At 42.7% G+C, this 18,355-nt stretch overlaps 1 protein-coding gene across 1 annotated transcript in view; it reads left to right on the forward strand.

Moving 5' to 3' along the window:
* The first annotated feature begins 762 nt into the window (after window positions 1–762).
* Window positions 763–18,355, forward strand: part of Sgpl1 (sphingosine-1-phosphate lyase 1) — a 47,193-nt gene continuing 29,600 nt past the window's right edge. Inside the window, exons 1-2 of the mRNA XM_041656179.1 lie at window positions 763–929; window positions 1,540–1,609. Of these exons, the coding sequence (XP_041512113.1) occupies window positions 1,583–1,609 (27 nt within the window). The 5' untranslated portion in view covers window positions 763–929; window positions 1,540–1,582. The remainder of the gene's footprint in view (window positions 930–1,539; window positions 1,610–18,355) is intronic.

The following is an 18,355-nucleotide window of genomic DNA, read 5'->3' on the forward strand; positions in this document are numbered from 1 at the left end:
GTTTCGTGTGGATGCTGGGAACCAAACTCACTGAGCCCTCCCTTTCCAGTCCCTTCAAGCCACCCTTCTAAATAACAAGCTTTTCAGGCCCATAATTTCAAAACTCAGGAGCCTGAGGCAGAAAGATTGGTTCAAGTTCAAGACCAGTTCATAGCTTTCACAACAGAGTGAGACCCCAGCCTCAAACAAATGAACGCTAATCATTCCCCAAACTGCTGAGCATAGTGTCTTGTCCCATGCCTGTAATCTCAACATTTGGGAGGTGGAGGCAGGAAGATTGAGAGTTCAGTTACCCTCAGATAGATGACCAGTTTGAGGCCAGCATATGAGAACTTGTTTCAAAACAAAGAATTGGGAGGGAGATGTCATCCTAGCTACTTGGCAGGCTGTGCTGAGGCAGGAGGATACCTAGATCAAAACGTAGCCTGTCCTACAGAGGGAATTCAAGGCCAGCCTATGCAACTTAGTAAAATCTTGCATCATAAAACAACAAGGATATAAGACAAATAAATAAAGGGTAGCCTGAAGAAGAAATTAGAGACCAACAGGGCCAGTCTTCTGTTCTAGGAGAGACGCCCAGACATCCTATCCGGCGCACATACAGCCCCTACCCGGCCAGCAGGCGGCGCGCACGCGCTATAGGGCGGAGTGCGGAGCCAGCTCCGCGCAGCGTCGGACGTGCGCGCATCCTAGAACGGCGAGGCCGCGCACGCCCGGGGCTCCCTAAGGCGGGTGGGTACCCCAAGGCCATTTCCGGGAGGGGTGGGGCCGGCGGAGGCGCACCTCCAATCTCTGCGGCGGCAGCGGAAGGGGGAACTCGGATCCGGCGGCTGGCGGCTCAGTTGCTTGCAGAGCGGAGGCGCGCGAGGTGTCCGGCTGCAAGGCTGAGCCTCTGCCGGGAAGAAGGCGCGGGACCTCGGCCTGAGGAGGTGGAGCCGCTGTGGCGGGCCGGTCGGGGCTGAGGCTGAGGGGAGCCAGGCCGGGCAAAGGGAAGAGGAGTGAAGGGGAGGGGGGGCGAGCTTAGAGAAGCAGGGGCGAGCTGAGGGGGCGCGAGCCTAGATGAGCAGGGGAGAGCCGAGGGGGGCCGAGGGGGAGCCGAGCTGAGGGGTAGCGGGGCCCAGGCTGAAGGGGAGCGGGGCTGAGGCGAGCAGGGCCGGGACTGAAGGGGTGCTGAGCTAAGGGCGGGAGTTGGAGGCCCGGGCTGAGCGGTGGCGCGGAGAGTCGGGGCGCCGAGCTCGGGCTGCGGCTGGGCGGGGAGGCAGAGCGGGCGAGGAGCAGCCGGAGATCTGGCTGGCCGTGGGACCGTGGGACTGTGGGCCCGGGGACGGAGCTGTCCCGAGTCCCAGCCTGGGAAGGGGCGTGTCCCCCTTGTGGACTCCTCGGCTGGGTTTTTCTGGTTCGGCCGGCCGGCCGGCCGGAGTGTTGATAAAGGCAGGCAGTGAAATCCCGAGCTTTCCAAGGAGCTAGGGAGGCAGCTGATCCAGCAGTGTGGTGACGCCTTTTCGCCTTAGAGTAAACAGATGTGTTTCCCCTTTTCAGACGCTGAAAAAGAGGAGTCCTGGGAAGACTCCTGTGGAGGAAGATGCCCAGTACAGACCTTCTAAAGTTGGTGAGTCCGACTTAGGAGAGAGACCCTTAGTCCCTAACTCTTAGAAGGATCTGAGTCATGTGGCGATTTCACCTCTAATGTTTGATTTTGGTAAAAGCTGAGCATCTCTACCCCCTTTTTAAAAACCGGAGTTAAAATGATCAGGATGAATATCTTGCGGAATGCAGTATATGCAGAATTTACAAGGTCCTGGAGAATCCTTTCTAGACTCACTGCAGATGGCTTGCAGCTTTTCCTGCTGTCGCAATTAGAGCAATTGCTTTTGTTTTGTTTCTGAAACAGTGTCTGGCAGAGTATCCCTGGGTGGCCTGGAACTCAGCAGAAATCCTTGGCCTTGAACTTTTAGTCATTTTTCTTCACTTTATCTCCTAGTGCTGGGACTTTTGTTTATTTAGGCTTTTGCTTGGTTGGTTTTTGGAGACAGGGTCTTATGGGTAGTCCTGGCTGGGACTACCCATATCTTGCTGTGTAGAGCAGGCTGGCCTGGAATTCCAAGAGATTTGCCTGTCTCTGCTTCTTGAGTGCTGGGATTAAACAAAGGATTTAATCTGCCAGTTTGTTTTCTAGGCAGAATCTCTCCTAGTAGCCTAGGATGGCCTTGAACTAACTAACAGTCCTCCACTTTCAGGCTCTTGCTGGGCCCTTTTTGAGATAGTACGTCTCTGAACTCCTCATATAGCTGGAGCTGGCCTTGAACTCTGTAGTTCAGAGGAGAGACAGGAGTGCTTGCTTTGTCTCCCGAACCTAATTAAAAGTTCACCTAAAATAGGTTCTTATCTCAGATTTAATGAGTTTTCAGTAGGTAATTTCTAAAGTAGCATTTAGAAATGTTGGGAACTTGTTGGGATCCCAGGACTCGAGTTCAAGATCATCCTGGTGTCCTAGAGCTAGTTCTAGGACAGGCTCCAAAGCTGCAGAGAAACAAACAACAACAAAAAAATGTTGAGAGTCTCTCCATCCCCCTTCACCTCCTCCTTCCTGGCAGCAATTATTACAGAGACACTTGCTGCTGGCTTATTGGATGGTTAATGGAGAACGGCTCCTAACAATGGGCAGTTTCTTTTCTTCCCTCTGATCTATCTGGATATGTATGTAAATGATGAATTCCCATACAGAAATAGAATATTCATGTAAGGACTTGTGCGGGGATTAATGAACTTCTTTGTCTGAGCAGGACTTGCATTTATTTAGTCTATTTGGAATCCTTTTTGTGCTGAATTATTTCTTGAGCTGTCCTTGTACCCCTTGATGACTTCCTGATACTCTAGAATGGGGATTCTGTTCTCCTAAATGCAATAAGGGAATTGACGTAGGTATCAATGATCTTGACACATCATTTTCTGAAGATTCCATAGAGATTACATGAAATGCTTTCACCAGAGAAGTTGTCATTCTTAGCTGTAGTGTGTTGTTACTTGGGGCAGAATGGTTTTTATTATGATCTGAGTTTAAGGTTCTCTTTCTACTTTTTTTTGGTTTTTCGAGACAGGGTTTCTCTGTGGTTTTGGAGCCTGTCCTGGAACTAGCTCTTGTAGACCAGGCTGGTCTCGAACTCACAGAGATCCACCTGCCTCTGCCTCCCAAGTGCTGGGATTAAAGGCATGCGCCACCACCGCCCGGCCTCTTTCTACTTTTTATGATAGATAAAACTGATGCTTTGACTGGGAAGAAAGGGCCTAAAAAAGTGAGAAAAAACAAAAAAACCTCAAAAATTTTAGTACAGGAAAATGCCTCAGAATCTCAAAAAAAAAAAAGTCTCTCTGTGTGTATGTGTGTGTGTTGGCTTCAGGGTCTTACATGCTAGGCCCGTGTTTTATTTCAGTTCTCATCGCTTATTTATTTATTTATTTATTGCCAGGTTCTCACTAAATGCCTCAGTCAGTCTATGAACTAAGAATCCTCTGGCTCACCAGGTTCTGACTAAAAACAATCTTGGGCAGTGGTGGCTCATGCCTTTAATCCCAGCACTCCAGGGCAGAGGCAGGCGGATCTCTGTGAGTTCGAGGCCAGCCTGGTCTACAAAGGCTAGTTCCAGGACAGGCTTCAAAGCTACAGAGAAACCCTGTCTTGAAAAACAAAAAAAGAAACAAAAAAATGTAGACAACTCACATCAAGAATGTATTAGAAGGGCTGGAGAGATGGCTCAGCAGTTAAGAGCACTGGCTGCTCTTCCAGAGGACCCAGGTTCAATTCCCAGCACCCACTGTCTATATAACTACAGTTCCAGGGGATCTGATACCCTCACACAGACATACACGCAGGCCAAACACTAATGTACATAAAATATAAAGAAATAATTCTTTAGAAGAAGCAATGTATTATATACAGAAAGAGATAGTCTACATACTTACTAAATTTTTACCACAAACTCTGAAAAATGTTCTGGCACCCTTTAATAAATGGAAAACTAGACTTTTCCTGACTTCCACAGTAGTTGAGTGGCAGAGTTGTTTTACCACCAGTGAAATCATTTCAGAAGACCTCGTCCCTTTTAACTTGGTAAAACCACCTCTGGGACACGTGTCTGGGAGGTAGAGGGTTGTTGATCATTGTGGCTGACCTCAGAGGGTTTGGGAAGACCAGAAATTGGAATTATTTGGGGGGCACTTTGGGAATGCATGTGGGGAGAAGATTCTTGTCTCCTGAGATCTTTCTTGAAAGTCCCTGATGTATTATAAAATCTTGTTTGTTTTTCTTTATGTAGCAGTTACGGCATTGGAGTTTTGAACTTTGTGCCTATTATAAGTATAATGTTAAAGTGTTTGAAGAGCCTTACAAAGTAATTAGTATAAAGCGGATGTCTAGTGACAGCACTGAACCATTGTGTGAACAGTGTGTTGGAGAGAAAAGAGGAAGATCACCTAGAGTCCACCTGTAAGCAAGGAGCTTGAGTTCTGTGTGTTCCTGCCTTCAGTTTTGTCTGTCTGGTTTGGGTGGTTTGCCTGTCTTTTTTCCACTTGGTCACGCCTTGGGACTATAACACTTTCCATCTGTGTCTGTGGGAGAACAAAGGAGCATGCTTCTCTACGGAGAATATCTCAAGAGGGAACTCAGTTTAGGCAGTTTCCTAGCAGCCTTTCTTCACTCTGGCAGCACTTCCATCTGTGCTCTTCAGTTGTAGTTCCATCTAATGGTGTCACTTTGTCAGTTGTCAAATAGAGTTCTAAAGGAAAACTGAATTCATAAAGCCAGGTAATAGGTGTTTTTTTTTTTTCTTGCCCAGAGCTGAAGAAAAAGTTTGTAGATATTCTATATAAAACAAACTTACCTTATTTTGACGGTAATTTTTTTTTTTTCCTCCCGATTCAGGGTTTCTCTGTGTAGTTCCCAGCTATCCTGGAACTCACTTTGTAGACCAGGCTGGCCTTGAACTAAAAAAGATCCATGTGCCTCTACATCCCGGCTACTGGTTTTGAAGGCAAAGTGCCGCCAACTGCCCAGCTGGTAATTGTTTCTTTGGATAAGTTCTTAACCTAGGTAGTTTTGCTTCCGAGAGACTTTTGACCATCTTGGAAAACACTTCTTGGCTACTAGCATCTTCTAGATAAAAACCAGGAATAAAATCAAGCATCCAGTAATGACCATGGCCTCCCCAGTCTGTAACAGGGATGTGTTATAGAATGTCTGCAGTCCTGAGGTTGAGAACCCAGTCGGAGGTCTCTAATATGGCTGTTTATCTGCAGGCTTTATTTTTCTGTGAGTAGAGAAATGAGCCTCTTGCAGTGTTATTTCAATTATTTTGCCCTGTTATCTTGATATATCTGGATGAATCTATAGTGTGATCATCTACAGGAGAACGAAATCCTGAAGAAATAAATGCTTTCCTAATTCAACATTTCTGCAGCACCCTTTGAAATCAAGCCTCCATCAATTTTTATTTTTGATTCAAAAATAAAATCTTGGAGCTGGAGAGATGACTTTGGTAGTCAAGAGCACTGGCTATTCCTGCAGAATACCCAGGTTTGATTCCCACAGGTGGCTAACAACTATAATTCCAATTCTAGGGGATTCAGTGTCTTCTGGCTTCTTCTGAACTAGGCACACAAGTGGTACACAGACACACATGAGGGCAAAATACCATTTTTTTGATTGGTTGATTGAGTGTCTAAAGAGCACCAGAAAAGCCACATCAATCCATTGAACATCATGTTCGAAAGGAAAAAAAAATCAAATCTTTCCCAGTCTTTGAACTTGTTCCATGACCTTTGACTCTTAAAAAAATTATTTTAAATATTTATTTTATGTGTATGGATATTTCGCTTGTAATATGTGTATGTAGTGCCACAGAGGCCAGAAGAAGGCATCAGATCCCCTGTAACTGGAGTTACAGACAGTTGTGAGTCACCATGTGGGTGCTGATAATTGAACCTGGGTTATCTGGACTCGACCAGTGCTATTCACTACTGAGTGAGCCCTTTTGCCTCGACCTTTGACTCTTTTTTCTGGGATACTTTCTTTCTGAATCTCAAGTGTAATTTAAGAATAGCCTGGTAGTGGTGGCTCACGCCTTTAATCCCAGCACTCAGGAGGCAGGTGGATCTCTGAGTTCAAGGCCAGCCTGGTCTTCAAGAGCTAGTGCTATGACAGGCTCTTAAAAAAAAAAAAAGCAGCCGGGCGGTGGTGGCGCACGCCTTTAATCCCAGCACTCGGGAGGCAGAGGCAGGCGGATCTCTGTGAGTTCGAGACCAGCCTGGTCTACAGAGCTAGTTCCAGGACAGGCTCCAAAACCACAGAGAAACCCTGTCTCGAAAAACAAAACAAAAAAAAAAAAAAAAAAAAAAAAAAAGCAACAAAAAACTACAGCAAAAACCTGTCTTAAAAAAAAAACAAAAACAAAAAAAGAATAAAATGAAATTGGCACTAAAAGTTATTTTCTATTATTTGAGCCTGGTTTCTTGATTGTAGGATTAATTGGAAGAAAGGGAAATTTTTTTGACTGGCAGAACATTTAAAATTGTGTGGGCACTCCAGAGGTAATTGTAGGGTGGATACTGTATTTGATATTGTTCTAGTATTGTGATAAAGCAGAGCTCTAGTAATTTCTCCAGTCTTTAGTCTAAAGGAAAGGGGGATTATAAACAAGTAAGCTACAAATCCCATAGTTAGCTTAGCTTTGCATTCTATGTGCTAGTCATTTTTAGTAACATTTGCCTTCTTAATTAATACACATTACTCTAATATTACATACAGTGTGTGCACATAGGTGGCAGAATTGAGAACCAGCCTGGGGTTAAGAATATTCCATGGGGAATTGATTTGCAGTGAATCAGTCTTCATGCATAAATACTCAGAGCCCAATTACTCGGAGAAAAAAACCCATGCAGTTAATGGAACAGTGTAGGCCAAACTGGTGTGGCTTTATCAGTCATCTGGCACAATCCAGCTGTGTGTTTTGAGTGTTTTAGGGACTGTCCAGCAAGGCAGGGCAGGCTTAAAGAAAACTAGTGAGGAGCCATGTGTGGTGGTATATACTAGTCAGGGTGGTACATACTAGTCAGGGTTCTCTAGGGGAACAGAAGTAATAGAATCTGTATGTATGTATGTATGTATCTATCTATCTATCTATCTATCTATCTATCTATATCTAGGATTTGTTAGATTTCCTTACAGGCTGTGGCCCAGCTAGTCCAACAATGGCTGTCTCTGGACAGAAAGTCCAAGAATCCCAGTTGTTTAGCCCACGAGGCTGGGTGTCTCAGCTGGTCTTCAGTATATATTGGAGTCCCAAAGAAAAAGGCTCTAATAGCAGTGAAGGAATAAATACCTCAGCGGCAGGATGTGGGAACTTGCTAGCGAGAATGAGGGCAAGCAAGTGAACAACAGCAAAAGAAGCATCTTTCTTCCGTGTCCTTTATATGGGCGGCCATGAGAAGGTGTGGCTCAGATTTAGGGCCGGTCTTCCAACCTCAAGAAAAGCCTGCACAGGTGGTGCTTGGATTTTTAGTTAATTCCAGATGTAGTCAAGTTAACAACCAAGACTAGCCATCCCACCTGTCATCTCAAACTCAAGGGGCAGGAGGACCCTGACCTGAAGACCTGACTTAAACACTGAAATCCAGGCAAACTGGACTACGTGGTGAGACTGTGTCAACAAAACAAAACACCAAAAAAAAAAAAAACAACAACAAAAAAACATAGCTAACCAAAAAACCTGACAGGGAATGGTTTGGAACATCCTGACGCTAGCAGATAGAGCCTCTTACTCTCTCTTAGGTCTGAGAAGGCAGAAGAGGGAGTGTTTATTTTTAGAGCCTTAGGAGTTTAGCTGAAGGGGAGTGGCAGGTATCCTTTCGGATTGTAGCCACTGGGAGGACAGGCCTTGTAGGAAGGGAAACAAACTATTTTCCCACCCTCTGGTTTTTCCACTGAAGTTGGCATTCCCCAACAGAACCCAGAGACTACAAGGAGCCTAGTTAATTTAATTCATAGAGGCAGCCTTGTGAGGAACGCGGTAGAGCTAGAAAAGTTTGGATGGAGGAACTAAGGGAGGAGAAATGCTTAGAATGCTGAAGTCAAGTTAGTTTTCCAGGAGCCAGTAAAGAGAATGTTGAGAATGGATAGGATGGACCTGTTAGTAACTGGAGGATAGAACCACAGGCCAAGTGTTTCTACAGGCCGGCAAGCTCAGAGTTGCTTTTTCCTGGTACTAGTCATAGAATTTTAATTACCATTATGAAGCACCTTTAGAAACCTGAACTCCCAACAGTCCCCTCCCCTCCTAGCCCCTTCCCTCATCCTCATTATATCTCCCCAACACTGCACACACACACACCCCTTTTTGGAAAGACAGGGTCTTTAACCTTTAACCCAGGTTGGCCTTGCACTCACCATCTTGTGTCTTTCACTCCCTCAGTTACCGGCATGGATCAAAGTGTGTGTATGTACAAGTCAGAGGTCACTTTATCATGTTGTTCCTTAGGAGCCATCCGCCTTGTTTGAGACAGGGTCTGTCACCGGGACCTGGGGCTCGCTGATTATATTAGTCTAGGAGGCCAGTAAACCCCAGGTATCTGCCTTCTGCTGCCTCCTAAACTCTGGGATTACAGATGGGTGCTACCAAGCCTTGCTTTGAATATGGATGTTGGGATTGAACATGCAGCAAATACTTTACCAGTTTAGCTCTCTTCCCAGTCCCAAAGGCTGCATGTTGTAATTGTACGGGTCAATAAATAATTCCTATATGAATATACTATTACAACCTAGATGAAAGCAGAGAATTCCCAGCACTCCAGCAGGTTCCTCACATCCCTCCACTCCTGCTCGATGACTCCTCCAGGTGCTTATTCCTCCCACTTTAGATCACTGTTGATTTTCAGAATTTCAAACTAGAAGCATAACATTATTTTGTGAGTGGCCATTTTGTTCAGGATTTTATCTCTTTATGTTTTTCTTGCTATTATTACAATGTATAAATAAATATCACAATTTATTCAGTTTATTCTTGGTGAAAATTTATGTTTCCAGGTTTGGGCTGGTATGAATGATATTGTTACATTCTTGAACTTGTCTTTTTGTAAACGTCAAACAAACATTATGTCAAAATATATAGTGCCAGATTTCTGTAGTAGTTTTTTCTTTCTCTTTTGAGACAGGGTTTCATGTAGTCAAGGTTGGCCTCAAACTTCATTCATTGTCAGGACTGGCCTTGACCTCTGATTCCTCTTGTTTGTGTGACACAAGTGCTGGAATTACAGGCGTTTACCACCCCCATACCTTTTTTTTTTTTTTTTTTTGTAGTTTTGAGACAGGGCCTTCCCTTCGCAGCACTGGATGACCTTGAACTTACTGCCTGAGTCCTGGAGTCTGCTACTTAATTCATTTTTAGTTTTTGAGATGTTCTCAACTGTTTGTACCTCAGATTATAACCGTAACTTCCATTCTTCTCGCTCTCACCTCCAGAGTACTGAGATTACAGGCATGCCCCCAACCACACCCAGTTTATGTGGTGCTGAGGGTTGAACCCAAGGCTTCATGCTGATTAGGTAATTTTGCCAGCTGAGTTACATCCCCGGCCTTTAATTTCTTTCTCTTTATTTTTGAGGCAAAGTGTGGTAGTTTGAAGGTAATTGGCCCTCATGCTCTCATAGGGAGTAGCACTGTTAGAAGGTGCGGCTTTGTTGGAGTGTGTATGACCTTGTGGGAGGAAGTGCCTCACTGGGGAGGGGGTTGCAGTTTCCTATGCTCAGGATACTGTCCCGCCGACTTCCTGTTGCATGCCAGTTGTACCTCTCAGGTACTACTCCACCACCGTGTCTCTTGCATACTACCATATTCCCAGTCATGATGATAATGGACTGAACCTCTGGAACTGTAAGAGAGCCACCCACATTAAATGATAAGACTTACTGTGGTCGTGGTGTCTTTTCACAGCAATGAAAACTCTAAGACACAAAGTGTCACTGTGAATCTTAGGCTGTCCTTGAGCTCCTTAAATTTGCACTGGAGTGATGGAGTTCTCTGGACATTTTTTTCTGAAGTGTGTAGTCACTGTTTTGAGCTGCCTTTGGCAGATAGGTCTAAAGTGGAATAGATCAGTTATTTATTGAGTTTCAGCCTTAATGGTTCCTAGGTTTAAAAACATTAGAGGGAAAAATTTGTTTCCAAATTCTAGTAGAAGAGATTAGGGCAAAGATGCCATGGTGAACCTGGTCTTTGTCTAGTATTTTGTTTTTGTTTTTTGTCAAAGTAGAAGAAAGCCTGTGATTGTTTAGCTCAGTTCGTTTTGAAAATGTTTTCACACACTTTCCTAGCAGTCTGTTTGGCTGTCAGAAACATACGAGTTTATGATCTGCAAGCTAAGCTGTTAGCTGATTTAATTCTGTTTTGTTGGCAGGTTAAAGGGCACTTGCAGCCTTCTGATTGATTTATTTGGTATTGAAGGTTAAAATTTGATGTATTTGTTACCAAGTGTGCATATGCTTATTAAAATATATTCCGTTATCACCGTCTGTGAGAAGGTACAATGTCAAGCACAGGAATTGAACTGAAGGCCATTTCCGGCTCCACTGACTTTTGCTTGATCAATGCAAAGGCTGTTTTACATTGTTATTTGTGAAAAGAAAGAAAATGATGAGCACCAGATAATTTATTTGTCAAACATTTAGTAAGTGTTGATTATCAGTAGTGATTTGGTGTGTGTGTGTGTGTGTGTGTGTGTTCAGACAGGGTCTTCATTCTGTAGGTGAGGCTGGCCTGGAACTTAAAACAGTCCTGCCTTATTTTCCCAAGTGCTGGTTTTATAGGTGTGAACTGCCATGCCCAGCTTCTGCAGTAATTAAAGTGTGTGTGTGTGTGTGTCTTCTACAGGTAAGTCAGAGGACAGCTTCCCGGCGTCAGTTCTCTCCTTACACCCTAGAAACTGTAGTTTCTAGGGATTGAACTCAGGGCACCAGGTTTACTTGGCAAATGCCTTTACCTGCTGAGCCATCTTGCTGACTTTTGATTATTTTTTCCTTTTAAAAGTTTTTAATACCCACATAAACTTTTGTGCAAAGTATTTATATTTTTTAACTTTTCAATTTTTTAATGGGGACAGTCACTTGATAAATAGATAATTTTGTGAGATGGGGACAGTCTTACCCTGTAGATCCGGCTGTCCTGGAACTTGCCAGTAGACCAGGCTGGCCTCACACTCACAGACCTCCACTTGCCTCTGCCTCCCGAGTGCTGGGATTAAAGACAAGTGCCATCACACCTGGCTCACTGAACAGATTTTTGAGTAAGAAAAATGATAGTGGTAGAAATTCGCCTGCTCTTTGAACTTAAGTCCAGTACTTATCCAGAATGGGAATGAGGATAAAGGGGGAGGGGAGGAGATTTTCCAATTTGGGTTTTTATTTTAATGTATTTTTTTAAGTGTGTGCTTAAAAAAACTTTAATAAGGTCAAATCATTATTCATATTTCAAATATAAAATGAACATAGTAAAGACTTTTGTTTGTATTAGGGAAACTTGTCACTTATAATCTATTCAAAAGAGAAATCCAAAGCACCTGTATTTTTATAGAGCGGGGGCATTGAAAATGAGCCCAGTGTCTGTGAGTTTGAGGCTAGTCTGGGCTTCCTGCTAAGTAACAGGTCAACCAGGAGCTGTATGCTAGTAAGTCCCTGTCTCAAAACAAAGGAAAATAAACCACGAAAAGAGAATGTGCAAGCGGAGACAAGACTAGTTTCTTCAGTAGTGAGGATGGAAGTTAGAACTTTTACTGAAACGTGGTAAACTTTTTTTTTTTGTGTGTGTTTGTTTGTTTGTTTTTCGAGACAGGGTTTCTCTGTGGTTTTGGAGCAAACTTTGTTGTTTATATATGAACATTTGTTTGCCTGTCCATCAATTATCTACAGGTTGGCAAGCTGTAATGTTATCTTAGGGTCAGAAGCAGTAACCCAGAGGGTGACCTAGATAATACTGGCTTTCTATTGGAAGCAAACATTTCCCTGTTGGCTTTTCACATATTATTAAAATATCTGAAACTCTGTCAGATAAATTCTGTCTAGATAAATTCTCTCACTACTTATTTCTGTTTTAAGACTTGGATGGTAGACTTTCCCAAAGGTATTTATGTAGGTTGTCGGTCAGAGAGCCAGATAAGATTAAGTCCCTGGTTTGTGCTTGTGAACAGGATTGCAAGTTTCCCATGGCTTAGTGACTCAGCTTGTGCATATTAAAATTTCTTATTTCTCTCTAATGCTAGCTTGCTCATGTAGGGGAAAGATTTCCACCAATATTTAAAAATTTAGAAAGTCAGGGCTGGAGAAATGGTTCAGCAGTTAAGAGTGTGGGGACTCAAGTTCGGTTCTTACCACCTATATCAGGTGGCTCACAACTACCTGTAACTTCTAGTGAGAGCTGATGCTTCTGGTCTCTGCAGGCACTTGCATGCAATGTAAATAATCCCATATAGACATGTACACATATTTAAAAATAAAACTTGTAGAAAATTTTAGAAGTCTATGCTTTTTTAAAATTATTTATTTTTATTTTATGTTCATTGGTGTTTTGCCTGCATTTATGTCTGTGTGAGGGTGTCAGATCTTGGAGTTATAGATAGTTGTTAGCTGCCATGTGGGTACTGAGAATTGAACCTGGGTCCTCTGAAAGAACAGTCAGTGCTCTTAACCGCTGAGCCATCTCTCTAACCCTAGGCTTCTTAACTCAGTAATAAAGATAATCTAGTATGGTTAGTTATATTTATCTAACTTAATGCGCTAACTTTATCCTCAGTTGTGATATGCTCAAAGAAATTAAATCTTTTCTTCATGAAGAATATAGCTTATTTTAATGGATCTTACTTATTCTGTAAATTCACATTTCTAGTCTTCAAAAATGTCTTAGTTACTTTTCTACTACCCAGAGGGTGAGTCTGTGACCACCATGGCAGGGAACATGGCAGTAAGCAGGCAGGCATGGTTCTGGAGCAGTAGCTGAGAGCTTATATCTGATCCACAAGTGAGAGGCAGAGAAAGCTAATAGGGAAACCTTTTTTGAGCTTTTGAAACCTCAAACCCTGTTACATATCTCTTCCCCCAAGGCCACATCTCCTAATCCTTTCCAAACATTTCTACCAACTGGGGACCAAGTATTCAAACATATGAGCCTATTCAGGGCAATTCTCATTCAAACCACCACAAAATAATAATACATTTCTTTGTGCTTTGAAAGGCAACCTGGCTGGGTCAACACAGTAAGCCATTATGATAAAAGAGTTTGGAGCACATTTAATAACACATTGGAGGAAACTTGCATAGGCTGAAAGAACATTTCTCTCTGAAATCTTTTTTCTTTTTTTAATTTGGGGAAATTTTTTTTGAGCTAGGGTCTGACAATGCATTTGAATGTGCCACCATACCTGACTCCTTATACTCTTCTGTGTCTCTCAACATTTCTTTTGCTAATTGAATTTAGTTCTTCACCTAATTTTTGCTCTCTCTAGTACATTTTTAAAAGATGTGTTTTTATTACTTTTTATAGTTATTTGTGTATGTGTGGGATGTACATATGAATGAGTCCAGTGCCTGTGGAGAGTCGAGGCCTTGGATTCCCCTAGAGCTGGAGTTGCAGGGTGTTTTAATTCTCCTAATGTGGGCACTAGGAATCAAACTCAGGCCCTCTGCAAAAGCAATTCTTCACTGCCAAGTCATCCTGCCAGTCCCTCTAGTACTTTTTGATGTATTTCAGAAGAAAGGTACTCAGAATTGTTACCAGAAGAAAGCAGCTTGTCTTTTTGATACCTTATCTTGATTGTGCACACACATGAATGCTTTACACACACATGCGTGCAAACACACACACACACACACACACACACACACACACACACACAGTACTTTGGCTCTTCCACTTCTGTGAGTTTAAAAGACTTTACGTTTCCACTAGTGTACTCCCAGTGATTGGGAACATTGTATTCTTTCTCCTTCTGTGGCCAGGGTTATTTGATATATCAGTGATTGGGGAAGAGTTTTACTTTAGTACCTCAGGGCTGCAGGTAGAACAATTCACTTAGAAGTGCTTGTGGAATAATACTGAGCGTACAGTCTAACCTTCAGTGGTGGCTGGAGAGAACCTGTGGGCCTGTATGCTTTCTGAGATGGATCTCAGACACTGATCACCTGGACTCCTGCAGGGGAGGTTTAGGGGAAGTGTGCAGTTTGTTCTTGATGGAGCCTGTTTCTTCTGTATCACAGCAGTTTGGCTGCAATGGCTGTTGGGTTTGTTGCTCAGTTCTCACTTCTTTAATGACCCCAGAGAGTTTTCCTTTTGGGCTTATGATCTGCTTTTGCTGATTAACTCTGCTCTCTTTTGAGGCTCCTAGAGGCAATGTTTTCTTACCTGTTTACTTTGTACTTTGAAGTCTTATAGGATGTAATGTGTAAGATTCTGGGTCTCCATCATAGAACTCTCAAGTAGTTGATCTGGGTATAACCAGTTTTTCTTTTCCTTGGTAGCTAATTAATGCTCTAAAGCTCAGCCTTTTGATGAGGTGTGGGATGGAAAACAAAACAGATGACTGAATGAGACCACAAGTCTGTTCTTTTTCTTGCCAGAATGTGAGAACCAGGACTTTCACTTTGTAATAACATAGTCACCACACTAGACCATACTAGGGGAAGCAAAATGGTGTTTGTTTTGAGACAGGATTTCAATGTGTAGCTTGGCTGTCCTGGAACTCAAGTCTGTAGACCAGGTTAACCTCGAACTCACAGAGTGAAACAGTCTTTAATATATGATTCTGTAGAAAAGGACACCAGCATAGAGACAAGGCAAAAATGGTTGGTGTGGTGATTTTGTTCAAGTCAGTGGTTTTTTTAAATCCCGGATTGTGAGAAGTTTCTGCCCTCTTTTTCCTATAGGCTGGTATTTCAGGGATTTAGCCTTCACATTCTTTTAGTACAGACCCCTCTCTAAATTGCCATCATTTAGGATGCAAAGCCTTATCTCATTTTTAAGCCTTATCTTCTTTTCTGATTGTGGGCAATCAGTAAAGAACTCTTGAGTGCTGGGGGAACTGCCAACTAGGGCAAAGGGGCCCAATGCTTCCTCCTTATCTGTGTCTTTTTGATGAGCACTACGTATACTTTCTACTAAAAATGCATGGTAATGATTTATTTTTTGCAGAGGTTGCACCCAGGGCTTTATGCATGCTAGGTAGGGCTCTCTACTTTCATATCTTTCTTTGCAGGATTGCAAGGTAGCTTTAAAAATTTTTAAGTGTCTGTCTAAAAAATAAATACTAGGAACATTTGATCTAGTTGACGTGGTAGATTTATGTGACTGGTTTATTGCTTCCTGAGAAAGCTTGGAGAATTTTTTTTTTCTTCCTTCCCAAGAGCTGGGCAATTGGGTCTCAGCAATGTAAGTGAACTGTTTGTTGTTTTCCTATAAAGAAAAGGATGGGGAAAGGGTCCTGAGCCATTTCTCCCTACTCCTTGTACTAGGACTTGAACCCAGGGCTAGTCAAGTGCTCTACCAGTTAGCACCATCTCAGTCCTCTCACCTTTTTGTTTTTATTATTTTGAGATAGTTTCACTAAGTTGCCTAGAACTTGTGTGCTCCTGTTCCAAAGTACATATTTCTGGCCTTTTTCAGCACCAAGTGAACTTTTAGTGGGGATATTCTGAACTATATATAGTCCTTGGGTAATGTGGATGTACTCCACTGGTTTAGTAGAAAGTGGTGAGCCAGAAGATAGATTCTTTTGCAGGTCTGAGCTGAGGGGAAGCACATTTTGAAATTAGTTTTTGAGCCTTAGTTTCTTCATCATTGAAATGAGATTGGAGTAGATGGTCTTTGAGATTATTTCAAACAGTAACTTTTTATGACTTTGAAGTCAGTAATTTTAAAAAAAATTAAAATTTTTATGTATATGATGTTTACCCATATGTCTATATGTATCACATATGTACTTGCGGAGGCCAGAACAAAGTGTCCTATCTCCTGAAAGTGGAGTTAGAGATGGTTGTGAGCAGCTCTGTGGGTGCTGGGAACTGAATCTGGTTCCTCTGCAAGAGCAGCAAGCTTTTCCTAACTGCTATGCCATCTCTCTAGTCCCCAGAGTACTTTTTGAACTAATTTCTTTCATTAGCGGTCTATTTCTTTTAGAAGCAGGTAGCAGGTGTGAAAGCCGCACCCAGGGACTTGGCCTTTGATACTCCATTCTGGTCATTTGGCAGTGTCGTTCTTGGTTGTGAGGGTAGTGAAGCTGTGGGCCCTTACTTTGGCCATTAAGAGAAATGACCTAGGAGGAACTATGGGAACTGCAAGTGTCGAGCCTGTGCATCTTCTGGTTTGCACCTCTCATAGTTTGGTTCTGTAAAATGAGGTGATGGGAAATAAAAATGAAACAGGTTTGTGTCCTTTTTCCTGCCCTCCCCCCCAACTTTTGCAATGTGATCTTTGGATCTCAGTATCTTTCCCTGTGCAGGACAGATGTGCTCTGATGACCTGTGATACTGTGATTGGCAAGCTTGTCAGCTCAGTGGATACAGAGCTCGCTTACAAATGACTGGCCTTTCTTTTTCCATATTCAGTCTGAAGCCATTGTGCCTTGAACAGCTTCAGTGGTAGAGATGTAAAACTTCCTAGGATCTTGCAAAGCACTTGATCTAAAGGATAGAAGTATTACAACTATTTCACTTTAGTTGAGGAAGTATTGAAGAAGATAGGTTAATTCAGTTTATTGGTAGTCTTAGTAGCACCAGAAGACCATGGATTAAAGTCTTTGTGCTGTTCTCCCTGAAGCTTTGCTCCAGGTCAGATTAAATCACAGTGCCCCTAGACTAATGCAGTTTGACTGTGACCGACACTTTAAATATGACCAATTCAAGGCATATTAAATGTTGAGCACATTAGAAGCGCAAAGAAAACATTGTACTGGGGTAAAAGGATCAATCTTCTGTTGGGAAATAGCTTTCCCAGAGCTCTAATTTGATAGTGGTTTATAGAGATCCGGAAAATCGTTACTCTTTGAATGACTTACTCTCTGCCTGAGGTCTCAGTTATGGCCAGATGTGTGCTTTGGGGCAAGCAGGCAATTTGAGAGGTTTTGATCATACAGTTTCAGCTCACATTCAGCTGTTTAAAAGCCAATAGTCAATTGTTACAGGAGACCGTAGATACTAAGTTTTAGATTGGGATTGATTGAGCTGATTGAAAATAAAAAAGGAGGCAGATTTCTACGGGAGCAGATTTTCCTTCATCAGAACAGTGAAGGGCAGAAATCTACGAGGGAATGGAAACTACACGCTCAGGTTCAGGGGCTTGGCTTTCATAGGTCGGGCAAGGGAACTTTTGGGGTAGAGGATTCCACATGTAGAGCTGTTCCTCTGCATCTCGAGGTTATGAATACAGTGGAAGTTGGTAAGCCGATTACTTGTTATCAGAGTGTCAGTTTTCCTCTTTATAGCGTTTCCCAGCTCACCTGGGTTTGGGGGTTATTGGGCCTTAAATTCCTTTGCCAGTGGATATTGGTAGGTTGTTGGACTAGATAGATATATAACTTTAGTTAGATGTGAGTGGTGTCATATACCTAAAATAGAGTCTGCCCCGAACATAAATTATAAACAGAAAACTCTTGGGATACTTTTGAATGCAATGTATCAGGCAGTCTTTTGCCCAGGGACTCTAAGAATCAAGCATTGAAAGAAGACTAGAAAGATTAGGGTTGTAGTTTAGTGGTAGAGTATATACACCTGATATGCGAGAAGCCTTTGGCTCAGTCCCCAGAACTGCAGTAGCAACAGAGGGAGGGAAGGTGACTGAATATTGAGTTAGGAAACTCAGGTTTCTGGTTTTTCAGTCTGTCCTAAACCTTTCTGTAGGATCGTAAGCACGTCATTTCAAACCCATGGGGCCTCTGCTTATAAAGTGAGATTGTTTATGTTGTTCTTGATCACTAAGGTTCCCTTTAGGTCCTAGATTCTGTGTTGCAGTGTTGCATCAGGACCTAGCTTGGGGTTTGTACTGTTTTTAAGACCCAAAGGAGCTTGCCTTTTTCCAAGGAGATAATGCTAGGTTACTCCACAGAACTGTTCCGTGAGCCGTCTGTGTGGTGAGGCGCTTCTTCATTGGGGACTGAGCCTGTTGTTTGTAGTAACCCAAAAAGGACTTAGGATGAAGTCAGAAGAAATTTCTGATTAATTATTTGCCTGTACAAGTTTGTCATGAGCCTTTTTTACTTTGTTCCTACTGTCTTTGGAGATAGAGAATTTACAGTGGAACTGAATTCTAGGATTCCCATTCTCTTCCTGATAA

Source organism: Microtus oregoni, unplaced genomic scaffold, assembly GCF_018167655.1.
Source record: "Microtus oregoni isolate MIOR12 unplaced genomic scaffold, Mior012 000007F_ref0000211, whole genome shotgun sequence".
NCBI lineage: Eukaryota > Metazoa > Chordata > Mammalia > Rodentia > Cricetidae > Microtus > Microtus oregoni.